Raw genomic sequence first — 15,243 nt, 5'->3', positions numbered from 1 at the left:
AGTAAATAAGGCTGAGCATTTTTTTCTGTCAGGATTTTGCTAGATCCAGCTAAAAGCTCCTCTTGAGAATTGACTCAAAAATTTGTGTGAACATTTGCACCTTAAGAATCAGCCAAAACTCTATAAAAAGTGCTTGATTTATAATTAATTGTGCAGACTTAAGAAAGTCTTACAATCATTCACAAGGTCCATGTTTTCACTATTAAGAAAGGAGAAAATGAAAATCACTCTTCCTAAAAAATACCTTGAACTTTGCTGCCTTTCTATTCTTCCTTTCTCTTCTATCTCTAAATGAATGCAAATTTCTTCTTTGTATTGAAATCCTGCAAAGAGAGTGAGACAGACAGACAGACAGACAGAAAATACAAAGAAAACTAAACATATATTAAGCACTTACTATGACTCAGACATTGTGGTAAGGGCTGGAAATACAATTATAAGCAAGAAAAATAGTCCTGACCTCAGGAAGCTTACATTCTGATGGGGTAGAACAACATATAAGGAGAAGTGGGGTGGCAGAGCTTGGTTTGTAGCTGGTAGCTGGAAAGTCAGGTGGCAGCCTGTCTCATGGAAAAATAAGGCAACAACTCTGAGAAGAGGGCAAGCTGGTTCCAGTGCCAGCACAGTACATTCTTCCAGCAGGGATGATGTTAGGGACAGCATGATTCAGAGCTAGTGGCTGGGTTAGCTCAAATGCCACCTGTTTTATGAAGCATTCTCTGATTTCCCTAGGAGGAAATGATTATTCTTCTCTTCTGTTCCCATAACATTATTCCAATCATATGCATCGTCTTTTGTCACACACTGCTTTCTTTGTACTGCAATATAAGTATATCTATCACTTCTCTCTACTGGATTATAAACTCATTAAGGACAATGTCTACGTCCTATATCCTTTGTATCCCCAATGTCTAGCACCTAGCACTGTGACTTATGCACAGCAGCAGTTCAATAACTATTTGTTGACTTGCTGACAGAGCACTGAGAGATCCAGGATCTTGGGTCATCCTTGTCCCTCAGTCAGCCACTTAAAATTTTGACATTTAAACATTCTCACTTCACTTCTTCCTGATGCTTGCTTCATGTCAAAGCTTGTCACTTCATTGAAGCTGGAATGTGTCTGCCTGTCAGCTCTGGAGAGTGCTTGACATAGGAGTGCACTTGAAGCTGTCCCATCCAAATGAGAGCAGTACCTCCTGGATCTGCTTGGACTGGGGTTTGCTCAACAGAGCAGTCTAAGTAGGGGTTTCCTATCAAGTTATTCTGGTTTTAGTGCATGACATTTTTCTGTCTCCTATACTTCTGTGCCTAAGCATTAGCCTGTCCCAAAATCATATATACAATCTATCTATATCTAATATATGTATATATGTGTATGTGTATATCTATGTCATATATGTATGTGTATATACACATACATGTATATGCATACACACACAGAATTCTATGTATGTGTATATATACACATATACAATAAGCCAGGAAGGTTAAGCAGAATTAATTAGCAAATTAAATTTCCAAAAAAAGGTGGTCTTTTAAATGAGATTTCTTGAGGGAAGGGAAGCTCTTTTAAACATCCTAATCAATTTTGAATATGATGGTATCCTGTATTGCATACCAAAAATAGCATTGGTTTTGGAGTCTAAGCACCAGGATTCAAATACTGTCTTTGTCAAATATTTATAATCCTCTTCTCTATGTATCGGGGATAGGGACTAGACTTTTGATTACCTTGATACTGAGAACTCCCTTGAGGAAACTCCCTTCACTAGCACAAACTTACAACATCTCTGTAATTTATAATATTGGAGACTTGTCTGTAACACTGAGAGGTTGTCAGTCAAAATGCATTTATTATATGTTTACTATGTGTCAGGCACTGTGCTAAGCTCTGGGAATACAAAGAAACACAGAAAAAACAGTCCCTGCACTCAAGGAGCTCATATTCTAATGGGAGACATAACACATAAATAACCAGAAACACAAAAGATATATGCAGAGTAGATTGCAGGCAAATTCTGAGGGAAAGTGGGAATGTGATTGAAGGCCTTCTGCAGAGAGTTAAGATTTGACCTGAGTCCTGAAACAAGTTAGGGTGTCAGAAGATGGAGAAGAGAAGGGATAGTATTCAGGGCATGGGGCTGTGAACATTAACATGGGGTCTGTGATTACTGTACTAACTGATTAAATATAGTAGAGCAGGAATGGGGAACCTTCAGCCTTGAGGCCACATGTGGCCTTCTAGGTCCTTGGTTTCAGTCTTTTGACTGAGTCCAAATTTTACAGAACAAATTCTTTGTTAAGAGGATTTGTTCTGTGAAGTTTGGATTCAGTGAAAGGGCCGCACCCAAGGTCTCAGAAGGCCGCATGTGGCCTTGACACCACAGGTTCTCCACACTTGTACTAGAGTATCCCTTTTTCACAGAGGAACCAGACAATGGAGTAGCACAATAACTAGTCAGTCAGGAGGACTTCTCAAGCCCAAGGCTGCTTGATGTACCAGTGATCCTTTGCAAAGTAAACTTTAGCTGAATTTGGATATGCCTAGAAGTGCTGAAACCAGTCTTGAACAGATCAGAATGAGAAGCAAACATCTTGCTTCCTAACTTATCCAAAGAACAGCAAACATCTTCCTTTCTAACTTACCTAAAGAGCAGCAAACATTCTGCTTTCTGATTTATCGTGTTTACAAATATCCTTCCTTAGACCCCCATTTCTTGCCTGACTTTCCAATTTGTGTTTCTCTCTTAACCCTTACTTAGCCATAAATATCTCACATATGTGTAAATACCTCATTGTTTTCCCACTCCCCTTTGAGCAGTTGAGAACTTGTCTCTCTGCTCCAGCTGGCAAGCTTCTCAAACAATAAATGCTGTTATAAACTTTGTAAACTGTGAGTGGACTCTGGCTCATTCCAGGTTCCCCTTTTTGGACCTGGGGTTTCTTCCATTTTAGCAGTTAACAAGGGATTTTTATTTTAACATGGGACAACCAGAAAAGACACATACAGTAAAAGGTTGCAAGTCTGTGTAACTAGCAAGATAATGGCATTGTCCTCAGTTATGGGAAAATTAAGAAGAGGGGATAGTTTGGGGGGGGAATAAAATTTTCTGTTTTTTTACATATTGAATTTGAGATGTGGATGACACATACATAGTATGTATATATTTGTATGTGCGTATACATATACATACACAAATATTTATGTATGTATGTACATATATATGTATGTATGTATGTATATACATCATCTGCAAAGAGATAATAATTATATCCACTGGGGCTGATGAGAAATCCAAGTTAGTATAGCTAGAAAAGAGAGCTCAGTGCAGTGTCTTAAGAGAGACCCATAGTTTATGCTTATGACTTGGAAATAAAGTTGAGTCTTGCCCAAGGTCATGCATCTAGTATAGGTCAGAAGTGGAATGTGAACCTAGGTCTTCTTGGCTCTGTCAACCATATCATATTGCCTTAAAAAAAAAAGATTTGGCAAGTGTTTAGATATTGGGTTTTGTGGTGAGAGAGATTAGAGTCAATAATGACTCCGAGGTTGGAAACCTGAGTGATTGGAAGAATGGTGGAACCTTGTCAAAAATAGAGAAGTTAGAAAGATGGGTATGATGAGGATGGGATCTAAACCCCCAAAAGGAAACACCCTGGACTTTCCCATATGGCCAAATCTCTGACAATCCCCCTGAGGCTACTATAATCCCATCAACTGGCCTTTCATTGTGGCTACACCCAATCTCTGTTACCCTTAACCTAGCCAGGTCCTCCATTGTCTTACCTACCTATGCCTCCTCCCCTACTTCCTACCCTTAATCCTATGTAGCCTGCATTCTCCCTTGACCACATGGTCCCTGGCATTCTATTACCTCACAGACATCCCCCCAGCCCAGACAACTTGGCCACTCCTAGATTTCTCCCACAGTCTTTCTGTATATAAGGTACATCTTGTCTCCATGAAGGGGCTTGGATTCTTACAATCTAACCAATACCTTACTAATATTCCGACTCCTTAAGAGTCTGCCCAATATGAAGGATGCTCTAATAAACCTTGTCTTTAGCTAAAAGAAGGCTTGGGTGGAATTCTTTCAGACAAGACCTGTGTGTTCTGATTTTGGGATCCCAGCACCCCTAAACTATAGACCTCAACATTTTGGTGGCCCATACAGGAAACTGCCTAACCCAAAGTTCCTTCTCCAGCCAAGATTGGAAGGTATGTAAGCCTCCCCATACCTTCTCTCTTGCCCTGCAGTTGGGATCACTCTCCAAGCACCTAGGAAGGCTTGGAGGTGCTTTTGGGGCAGGCAGTTATGAGGTTGTCTCCACTCTCCTGATGCTCTCAGGCTCTCAGTCCACTGGTATGGTTTGAGGCCATGGACCTGGGTACACCTCAGCATAGAGGAAAAGGACACATGCCCTATCCAGAAGTGTATACCCAATTCTGTGCTAGCAACTTGGGAAAAACTGCAGGTGCTTTTTGGTTGCCTGAGGCTTACTTCCTTCCTTCCCTCTAAACCCCTGAATCCTCCTTCATGGAGGTTACAGGGAAAGTTAGAACAGCTAAAAACATCTTAGCAGATTCTGAGAGTTTAGTGATTGATCATTAAGGAGTGTTTCAAAATTCTGTACAACCTGTTCCTTTTCTTGAGTCATGATGGTATCTGTTTGCCCCTCTCTTAGGAGAAGAGAGTTTCTATCTGTCACCCTCACCTTTGATTTCACCCTCCCCTATGGGGGAAAGGAAGGAGGGAGGAGGAGCAGCAACTACAGCATGGGCCCTAGTGGCAATGGTCTTGGGCCCTAGGGCAACCTTTGCCTGGAATCATCACCCAGGTTTAGTAAAGGTAAAGAAGCTAGACTTCAAACTTGGGTAAGCATGCTCTTTTAAATTTGTTGCTTTAACTGTTAATAATGAGATGTTGATTCTCTGTGTAAAATAATTTGGAAATGAATTTGACAAAATTTTTAGTAAAGGAGCAGATGTCTAATCAGGTGATTAGTGGTTGTTAGCTGTGACATTCTCCTAAGCACAGAGCTTTCTTGGGCAGATCATTTCTGAAGTCACTCCGAGCAAATTTAGCTTTGTTCCCCAGCTCTTCCTTAATTCTGAGAATCTGATGACACTTGGCCAGAGGTTCAGATCAGCTGGGTGAATCAGTCTTGATGTGCCCAATGCAGAGACTCAGAAAATACCTTCAGTCTCCCCAGAACAATTAGAAATCATATTGAGCTAGTTGCATGCCTAGAGAGATTCAGTCACACAGCCAATCTGGTTTACTTTGAGAATGAGGCAACTGCAGTCTTTTGCATTCACAGCTTTTTTTAAACGTGCTTAGAATTGGTCCCTACCACCTGAATTTTGCAGTAGTAAGGAAGGATTTCCAAATTTCCCAATTATGAGATCTTCGATAGAAACCAATGGATAATTCTTGATGAAAGTCTTATATGGGACCTTAAGTACATCAAGTGTGATGTATCTGCTGGAGTTCTCAGGAGATTTGGAGTGCAAGTAATATTTATTTCTCTGATCAGGTGAAATCCAAGGCAGTAACATCCGTGCCAATTACAATTTATCAATATAGTCAACCTTCAACAGCATTCTTTAGCAGCTCCAAAGCTCCAAAGCTTTTTATTCTCCAGAATATTAGAAGTGAGGTCACTTTCATCCTTTACTTCAACAGTATCCTATACAGATTTCTACTTAATAAATCCTGTAGTATATATTCTTAGTTCTAATGTGCGTGAACTTCTTGAAGTCTGCTGCTATATAATAGGAAGAACCATGAAATCTTATGTTGCTAGCTTCTTAGCATCCTGAGAGTCACCTGTGATCACACTGAAAGCTAGAACTGGCAGGATGACTTCATTGTTATGTGCAAGGTCAGCAATATGGCAGTATTAGGGGAATACTTTCTCAGCAGTTCTGGAATTACAAACAGCCTGAGACACTCGCAATATGGCATTCACACCAAATTCATATTTATTCTCAGTGTCATCCCTTTCTAGCATCAATTTGTCAATCTTCTGCTCCACAAAACCCTTTCTTGCTAATCAGGTCTGGGGCAAGAGTTTTATTGATGTGTCCAACAGATTTTAGGACTCCTTTCCCCATTCAGAGGATCTTATCAGGGTGTCTTGAAGCTCCAAGGCTTCATAGATGCCAGTAGCAGCAACACGGGGCATAGCAGCTCAGAAGAGACCTTTTTGCAAGTGCAGAGATCAACTTCAGTGGTGCAGGAGAGTCAAAGAAGTTGCTTGTCTGGATCCTGAGAATAGACATGTTGAGTTTTTGGTAACAGATTTCTGCATTAGGCTCAGAGAACAGAGGGTGAGGGGGCTGCCAACACCAAGACAGAGTACTAAATCTTCTGTAATTCTTTTCACAAATATTCTTCCCTTCTTGAAGGTTCAACTTTTGATGAAGAGGAAGCTATGGTAGTTTAACCTCATGTGTGTAATTAAATTTCTAGATATTAATTTGCCATAGTTGGATTTGGAGCCTTTCTGATGATATTTAAAACATGATTACATTGTTCAGAAGTTAATGTGGCAGAAGGAAAAAATTGGTTTTCCCAGTTAGATAATTTGTTTTTACAAATGAGGAACTGAGGCAAACAGGGTTAAGTAATTTGCCCAGGGTTACCCAGCTAGTTAGCATACTAAGGCAGATTAGAACTCAGGTCCTCTTGACTCCACTGTCAGGTACTCTATCCACTGCACCACCAAGCTGCCCATCCAATGTTGTGGTTGAATCGTTTCAGTGCTGTCCTACTCTTCATGACCCCATTTTGTTTTGTTTTTGTTGGCAGAGATACTGGAGTGGTTTGCCATTTCCTTCTCCAGCTCATTTTTACAGAAGAGGGACTGAGACAAACAAGGTTAACTTACTTGCCCAGGGTTACACAGCTACTAAGTGTGTAAGGCTACATTTGACCTCAGGAAGATGAGTCTTCCTGATTCCAAGCCTAGTGCTCAATCTACCATGCCACCTAGCTGCTATCTATCTATCTATCTATCTATCTATCTATCTATCTATCTATCTGTCTCTCTACACACACATAAATACATACATATGCTCATTTACATATATATATTTATATACATATAAAACTGTAGGTATGTGTATATGATGTGTATATGTATATATAGTTTCATTAATAAATTTGAGAATAATGAATCTTAAGTTTGATTTATTTCTAATACAGTTGCTTTCCTTTTTATTTTAAATAGATGCTTTATTTTGAAGAACTTACTGAGAAATTGTCTAATTTCTAAATTCTATAATTTAGTAATTAAGAATTTGGAGGTGTAGTTTTCAAACAATTTTGTTTATTGCATATATTCATTCCAAAACAGCTACTCCTGTTAATCACTAAATTGTTTTTATTGAATATTTTCATTCCTAAGATTTAAATGTATGGTTACTCCTTTTCCAAATACAAATGTATTCATTAAGTACTGTGGTTGAAAATTCCACCAGTTGCTGGCTCCACTTCTGGTGATAAGACTTTGCCTTTAGCTAGATTAGTGATAAGACTTCACACCCAGCTGAGTGTTGACAGATATATAGCCTGTAACTGGACCTACACTTAGAGCCTTTCTAGCTTGGTAGACCTCCCAGAATTTGTGTTTCACCTGTTTTTGTGATCCCCTAGTTATCTTGATGCTATGATAAAGCATCAGAGTAAGACTTGAGCGGTTTTTGCAAAAATTTTACAAAGGAAAAAAAATATAATATAGTCTAAAAGAACTGAACTATCCCATCATCCTTTTTTTTTAACTTTTGGTATGTTACTTATTATTTACTGCAAACATGCATAATTGGATGTCCTATATTGTGATGGTGAATACGTGTATTGTATATATCTATATATTTGTGTGTGTATATGTACCACTAAAAATGTTTATACGATTATATTTAATTAATTGGTGTTGACACATCTCCCTAATTCCAAATCCAACATGCTATCAATTTCGCCACCTAGTGACCAAATCAATTAATGAAAGTATAAAAGTACAGTCATGAAATAACCACGATTTGTGTGAAGATTTTTTCTGGGTGCTGTGCTCATTCAAGCCTGAGAAAAATTACATATAATCTTCTGATATTTTCATATATTTTATATTGATGAAATAGGTTAAAATGAACAGAAAGTGTAAGTTTCCAAGAGAAGAAAAGTTTGTACTGGAATGCATTAGTAGCTCTCTGATAACATCAAAGTAGATATCCCAGACAGTGATAAAGAGACCAGTTCAATTGAACACACCCTCTCAATCTATATAATTCTTGTCCATACTTTCATATTCAGGCTCCACCTAACATTCTGGACTTTTTCTGGGGCTTTTAAATTTCTTTGAGCACCAATGTGACACTGGGGCTGTCCATCAATATTTTTCCCTCTCTGTACCTGATTGAGCTATTTCCTTTTGGCAGTCATGCATTTCTTTGATGATATTCTTTACCCCCTGGGTTCTTGAAGGTTATGACAGAAGACCATGTGTTCTGGCAAATGTTTCTATCATGTTAGAAAGACTGTCTGATTTTTGAAACTCAGTGTGTAAAGTAAGTGGGTTTGATTAATGGTCTTTGAATTCCTTTCTAGCTCAATAACTGCTAACTAATGAAAAACTTAAAGAGGCTCATCACCAGTGGGCTATCCTACAGATGATGAGTTTATTGTTATTATTATTATTATTATTATTATTATCTTTGTATTGCATGAAATTAAGGAAAAATACGAATTGGCCTTCAGCACTATGCCACCTCCTTTTGCAGTGACAGTAGCATAACCACCTCAAAATAGCAACAACTATTGTTGTTCTACATGTGAAATCCATATTCAAGGACCAATGGATTTACAGGAACTGAAACAACAATTTTGACATTCTAGCTATAAATAAAAACAGAAAGTAAAATGATTTTTTAATAAAAGGATTTTTATAAGAGACGATAGAACATGACCAACTAACTTTCACAACTATGCTTAGTGTATCAATTCTTTAAAAAAAGATAGATAATTAAAAATTAAAATAGCTAATTTTGATTACATGGAGTTGAAAAGCTTTTACATGAATGGAAGTATTAATGTGGCAAAGGTAAGAAGATTAAATGGTAGGGAAAATTATTTCTTACTATCAAATATCTCTGATAATGTTCTGATATTCAAGGTCTGTAGGCATTTGACAATGATTTAAAAAATTAGCCATTCCTCAATAGGAAAATGATCAAAGGATATGAACAAGTGGGTCTCAAAAACACAATTGCATATTATAACAACCACCTGAAAGAATACTCCAACTTTCTCATAATGAGAGAAGTATAAATCCAAAGTACTCAGAAATTTCACCTTCTAACCAGCAAACATACACAAATGACAAAATATGAAAGTATTCAAAATTAGAGAAGTTCCTGAAAAACTGAATTTATCCAAACATTATTAAATCCAAACAATTTAAAATTATTTAAGAAAGCTACTAAGGTTTAGATATTTTACTACTACGAATATCCCTCAATGGTGTTAATGACAAAAAGAAAGGGTCCGTATACACCAAAATTTTTGTAACAGCTCTTTTTTTTTTAGTAGAAAAAAATGGGAATAAAGTTGGTGTCCTTCAGCTGGGGAATAGTAAATAAGTTTCAGCACATTGATGTATTACAAGACAAAATCAGGTGGCACAATAGACAAAACACTGGGCCTGGAGTCAGGAATACACATCTTCTTGAATTCAAATCTAGTTTCAGACATTTAATAGCTGGGTGACCCTGGGCAAGTCACTTAACCCTGTTTGCCTCAGTTTCTTCATCTGCAAAATGAACTAGAGAAGAAAATGGGAAAGCACCCCAGTATCTTTGCCAAGAAAAGCCCAAATGTGGCCATGAAGAGTCAGACATGACTGAACAACAATAACAACAAAAGTAATGTAACATTATTATGTTTTAAGAAATTATGAATACTATATATTGCCGCATATATATGATATATCCATACATATATAAATATAAACATATATGCGTATATACACACATATATATAAAATTGTAGAAGTTTGCAAAAGCTCTGATCCAAATAGTAAAGCAATCTTTTTGTTTACATACAATTTAATTTTACAACTCCTTAAGGCATTTCTTTCACCAGAATATTTTGAAAATCATTAATGCCTGCATTAGTTGATTTTAGTTATTGTTTTGAATGTGGCGATGATTTGTTTTAAATTGTCTATCATGACAATAGCAGGTATTTGTATATCATCCATGAAAATTGATAAAATTCTCCAACTGCTACTCTCCATTTCATAAATGCAGGCCATTTAGTCTGTATTCTATCTGAGTTATTTTTTATGCGAGAGAGAGAGAGAGAGAGAGAGAGAGAGAGAGAGAGAGAGAGAGAGAGAGAGAGAGAGAGAGAGAGAAAAAGAAAAAAGAAAGAAAGAAAGAAAGAAAGAAAGAAAGAAAGAAAGAAAGAAAATCAGTTGTAGAAAGTAAAAATAAGGCACCAACAGATATTATTTTCCTGCTAACCTCTGTATCCCATTCTTATAACTTGACCTATTTAACTTTAACTATTATAGCCTAGAAATAGACTCACAAGAAATAGAAGCTTCAGTAAAAAGTAATCACAGTAATAATAAGGTTCATGTTTCAAGTTAAGGTGAATAAAAGAGGAAGATAGATATCAAATATAAAAGGAATGTAATAAAAGAAATATCATATACTGTATTTTTTTTTGTATTGCAGAATTAAAATCAAAACCAAGACACCAAAGAAAATAATGGCTTTATGAATTGCTCAGCTGGGACAGAGATCTGGTGAGTGCACTCGTGGAACACTGTCAAGTTTTTGGTGTCATATTTTAGGAAAGGTGTTAATAAGCAGGCACAGATCCAAAAGATTTCAACCTGAATTGTGGAGGAATCTGAGGAGCTTGCTTTGGGAAGGTTGCCTCAAGAAGTATGTGAATTTAGATTGGAAAAGAGAAGACTTAGGGGGACATGACAGTTTCCTTCAACCATTTGAAAGGCTTTGATGGGAAAGAAAGAATAGCCTTATTCCATTTGGTCCCACAAAGGGGATCTAGCAATAATGGAGTGGTTTTCCAAATAGACAGAAAAGATCGTCATGTTTAGAATTGTCCCAGTCTGCATCAGGAGCCAGTTCTCTGTAACAGGAATGTTTCAAAAAGAGTTTGTTTGACCAAAAGTAAGAGATATTGTAGGAGGGCTTTTTGGTCAGGTACACATAGGTTGAACTAGATGGCATATGAGGCCAGTGCCTGCTTTGAGGTTTTATGATTAAGTAACTAAAACTTTGTTTGCCATATCACTGATAGTTGCCAGAATATACAAGGCTGTTGTTTAGTCATTTCAGTTGTGTCTGATCCTATTCAGGGTTTTCCTGACAAAGATACTGGAATGGTTTGCCATTTCTTATAATATTCAAGAGCAAAAAACTAAGATGGGGTTTGGTGTCAAGCAGTTAAGTACAGCTAAATGGGAATTCGCTAAAATAGTAAAAGCTCTGAAGTAGTCACATTATTTGAATTTGTGTTGCATATTTCTGTTGAGCTGGAACCAATTACCATATTTTACATAATTGTAGCTTTGGATATTGTAGATTCAAATATGTAAGAACACTCTAGGGGATTCTTCATTTACACTAATCAAGGCTTAGTTGTACCTCAATTTGATTCTCTACCCATGCCATACTGCCTGGATTCTAACTGCACCAAGTATTCTGATTAGCAAACTGAGCTCAGGAAATATCAGGATAATAGTAAATTCGAAGGTATAAATACGATGTTGTTGGGGCTGCAAAAGAGTTGGTTCATTTCACAACCAGCCCTTGTCCTATAGTGAAGTAAAAGCTGTGTTTTAGGTTAATTCACTGATATGACTACTTATCACATGAAAATTTAAAAAAAAATTAGTAAATGTCATTGAATCAACTTATTTTTGTTTCTAGATCTCCATAATATTTTCAAACTTAATAGAAGTTTTAACATTTTGTAGGAAACTGCCAATCATGCTGTGCTACCTTTATTACTGGGCAGCATGCTAGGCTATGTTGAATAATTTTTTCTTTCTTCTGTATAAATGTATGATTTATTTTTATAAAATTAAGATTTTTTAGGCCTATGACACTAGCAAATAATATGAAAAGATTATTCCCAGTAAACATCTACTAAAGTAATGGATCCTGAATAGAATTTAAATCATATAGTTCTTAAGGAAAGCATTTCATAAAAGAAAATAAACAATAAAGTAATTGTAAGTAAAGCTTTATCTTTTACTTTTTAAAAATATCTTAATTATATTTGACACTTAATTTTCCTCTGTTGTTATTAAATACAGGTTCTGTCATTATGTAGAATGTGAAATTCAAAAAGTGAAGAGAAATTGAATTTTTGTAACTTAGTAATTTGTGAATTACTTGATATATATATGACTAGTGGAAGAAAAATAATTCCTGAATATATTCTAAAACAGTGTGATATGTAAGTTGTATTCATTATAAAGAACTAATTTGAAGGTAGAGGATAAATCCTTCAATACAATAACTTATGAATGTGTAAATAGAGATAAAATAAGGAAAATATCCTCAAATGTGATCATTAAAATCTAATTTTAATGTAATAAACTTAAATTATTTAATAACTTAAAACTAGTAACAAATCAATAATGTTTCAGAGTTGGAATCATGTGACTTCAATTCTTATTATTACCAGAATAATTAAATTTTATTGTCATAGAAAAGGAAATCAAAGTTAATTGAAAGAACATAGCATAGATTATAAACTAGTCCCTTCTGTGTTACCCACATGACAAAAAATTTTGGATACCTGTAGCTAACTTTGTTCATTTATAAAAAAGATTAAAATCATACTTGGGGGATTTTTATAATTAACATTAACATGAAATGTCCTTTGAGTTCTTTGGGGGAAAAAAGATCACATCCCTATATGTTATGCCTTTAAGAAATCAGAGTGTGTCTTAAGCTAGAAAACTCTAGTCACTATCTTTCTCAGTTAATTAGTCTTTAAAAGAATATCAGCTACCTCTCCATTTTCTAATGAAAACTTATTTGGTGTAAATGTAAATTATTTTCAGTTTTTTGTTTTTAGTTAAATATAGGAAAATTCTCAATATTTTATTAAGTTCACAGGGGTGTCATATTAAATTGTATGTTGCTAATGTTTATCCTTTTTCAATTTCCTAATACATCTTGCCTTCTATCACTAGAATATCTTGTGTATTTCAATAATCATGAAATGCTTAATTTTGAAGGGAATATATGGAAGAAAGAATCGACTTTTCATAGGAAAGTGATGTCTTTGCTGGGTGGCCTTTAATTACAAGAAATTTTAGAAGGCAAGTGGGATAGTTCCCTGTTAAATATTGCCAAAATTTGACTAAGTGGAACACAGTCATGTGAAATGGTCATTCTGAAATTGAGGGTTCATCCCTTTGGGCAACCTCACTATTTTTTTCTCAATCATTTTTGGTGTAAATCTTTCTAAAATATATTAAATACATCCTGGCCTTTTTAAATAGCAGATATCATCTACACATTGGAGAAAGCCACATGAACATCAAGAGTTTTACTCCTTTGAACAGTGCCTCATTTATTCATGTGAGTAGGGCTATTGTGTTTTTTGGTGTTTTGTTTTTTCACATTGTTTTTCATTCTGATTTTCCAGCTGCCACTCATTACAAATTGCAAATGTCCTTGACCTTTATGACAACTTGAGAACTCAAGGGAACTTTATAGATCATCTACTCCAATAACCTTTGGATTTGATGTTTCTAATAAACTGTGGCCTTGGAATATAGTCACTAATTATGTATGAAATAAGAGTAATTAGGCCCTGACTGAAATCTTTAGGGACTTTTCTGTGAATGATGTACATGAACATTAAGATAGGAACTTTGTCTCAAACATTTTGTTTGATAAATGCTGTACATTTTCATTACTGCATGATTTGTCTTGTGGTTCCAAATAGGAGAGGTTCCCAGATAGTTATGTTCTTTCTAAGTAAGGAATAGCTAATCATAATAACCTCTGATGAGGTCTCAATGGGGACAAATCAATATTGATCAAAAATCACTACAAATTATTGGGTAGCGTAGTTGTAATCCTCATTGAGTTTTATCTAAAAGATATTTCTTCATGTTATGTCTAATGTACTCCATTAGTAGTATAAGTGAAGGCAGCACTATAAATTGGTCGGGGGGGGAGTGTGTCATGAGTTGTAAATGAGTAGAAAAGAAATCAAGGAAAATAGTGGGGGGAAGAGTACTTTTGAAAGTTCATCTTGCTAAAGAATGGCCACGACATCAGATATAAGTGGTGAAGCCTACATTATTATCTCCATCGAATCCCTGCCTTCATAAATGTTCCCACATTTGGAAGCCTTTGCAATTGATGTAGTTACTTCTGAAATGTAACTGTTCATGGTGCGTTGTCTGTGGAGGAATTCCTCCCACAAAGATAAACAAAATCATAGTTTTGTTCACAGGACAATGAAACTTTTTTTTTCCATTGTCATTTTCCCCAAGAATTCCAGGAGACTCTATTTATCGGATACCTTTAACTTGGTTGCCCATTGAAGATAGGCATCTGTCCTTAACTGAACTTTAAGTGAAGCATTAAGACTTGCCACCTTTAGAGAATAAATCTCATGACAATTGCTTGCCTCATTCATCTTAGCATTCACAAATGGGATTGTACTATATATTTGACTGCTTCCCCAGTGGAACAAAAGCAAACAAATGACAACTATACAAGAGATGTCTTTTGCAAATGTAGCAGGGATAGTAAAGAGTAATGAATACAAAGGGGCAGCTAGGTGGTGCAGTGGATAGAGTACTGGCCCTGAAGTTAGGAGGAGGTGAGTTCAAATCCAGCCTCAGACCAAACACTTGACACTTACTAGTTGTGTGACCCTGGGCAAATCACTTAACCACCATTCCCTTAAAAAAAACAAAAAGAGTAATGAGTGCAAAAAGCATTCAACAAGGAATCAGGTATCTCAAAGTTCTGACACTATCTAGCTATGACCTTGCTTAAATCCCTTAAACTCTTTGGGTCTCACTTGCTTTATCTATAAAAGAAGGGGCTAGTCAAGATGATCTTCAAGATGTTTTGAAAATCTAAAATTCTACAACTACTATGACCTCATGATTCTTTGGTTAAGAATGACTCTTCGGCACAGTACACAGGTGGGATAAAAGATAACAAGA

General features: G+C 36.1%; 1 protein-coding gene and 2 pseudogenes across 3 annotated transcripts in view; all 3 read right to left on the bottom strand.

The window, feature by feature from the left end:
- The window catches only part of TECRL (trans-2,3-enoyl-CoA reductase like), a 192,607-nt gene that overhangs the window by 136,569 nt on the left and 40,795 nt on the right, over positions 1 to 15,243 (bottom strand). Inside the window, exon 2 of one of the 3 annotated variants that reach the window (XM_078148279.1) lies at positions 245 to 323. The exons of the other annotated variants lie outside the window; for them this stretch is intronic. Within the exon in view, the coding sequence (XP_078004405.1) occupies positions 245 to 323 (79 nt within the window). The remainder of the gene's footprint in view (positions 1 to 244; positions 324 to 15,243) is intronic. 3 annotated transcript variants of the gene reach the window in all.
- Positions 5,013 to 5,573, bottom strand: LOC144455321 (alpha-enolase pseudogene; annotated as a pseudogene).
- LOC144455320 (alpha-enolase pseudogene) lies at positions 5,770 to 6,286 on the bottom strand (annotated as a pseudogene).

The sequence above is a fragment of the Phascolarctos cinereus genome, unplaced genomic scaffold, assembly GCF_003287225.1.
Source record: "Phascolarctos cinereus isolate Bilbo 61053 unplaced genomic scaffold, phaCin_HiC Scaffold_9;HRSCAF=440, whole genome shotgun sequence".
NCBI classification, from domain to species: domain Eukaryota; kingdom Metazoa; phylum Chordata; class Mammalia; order Diprotodontia; family Phascolarctidae; genus Phascolarctos; species Phascolarctos cinereus.
The sequence above is the reverse complement of the archived record's forward strand: the minus strand, read 5'-3'. Positions and strand labels throughout refer to the sequence as shown.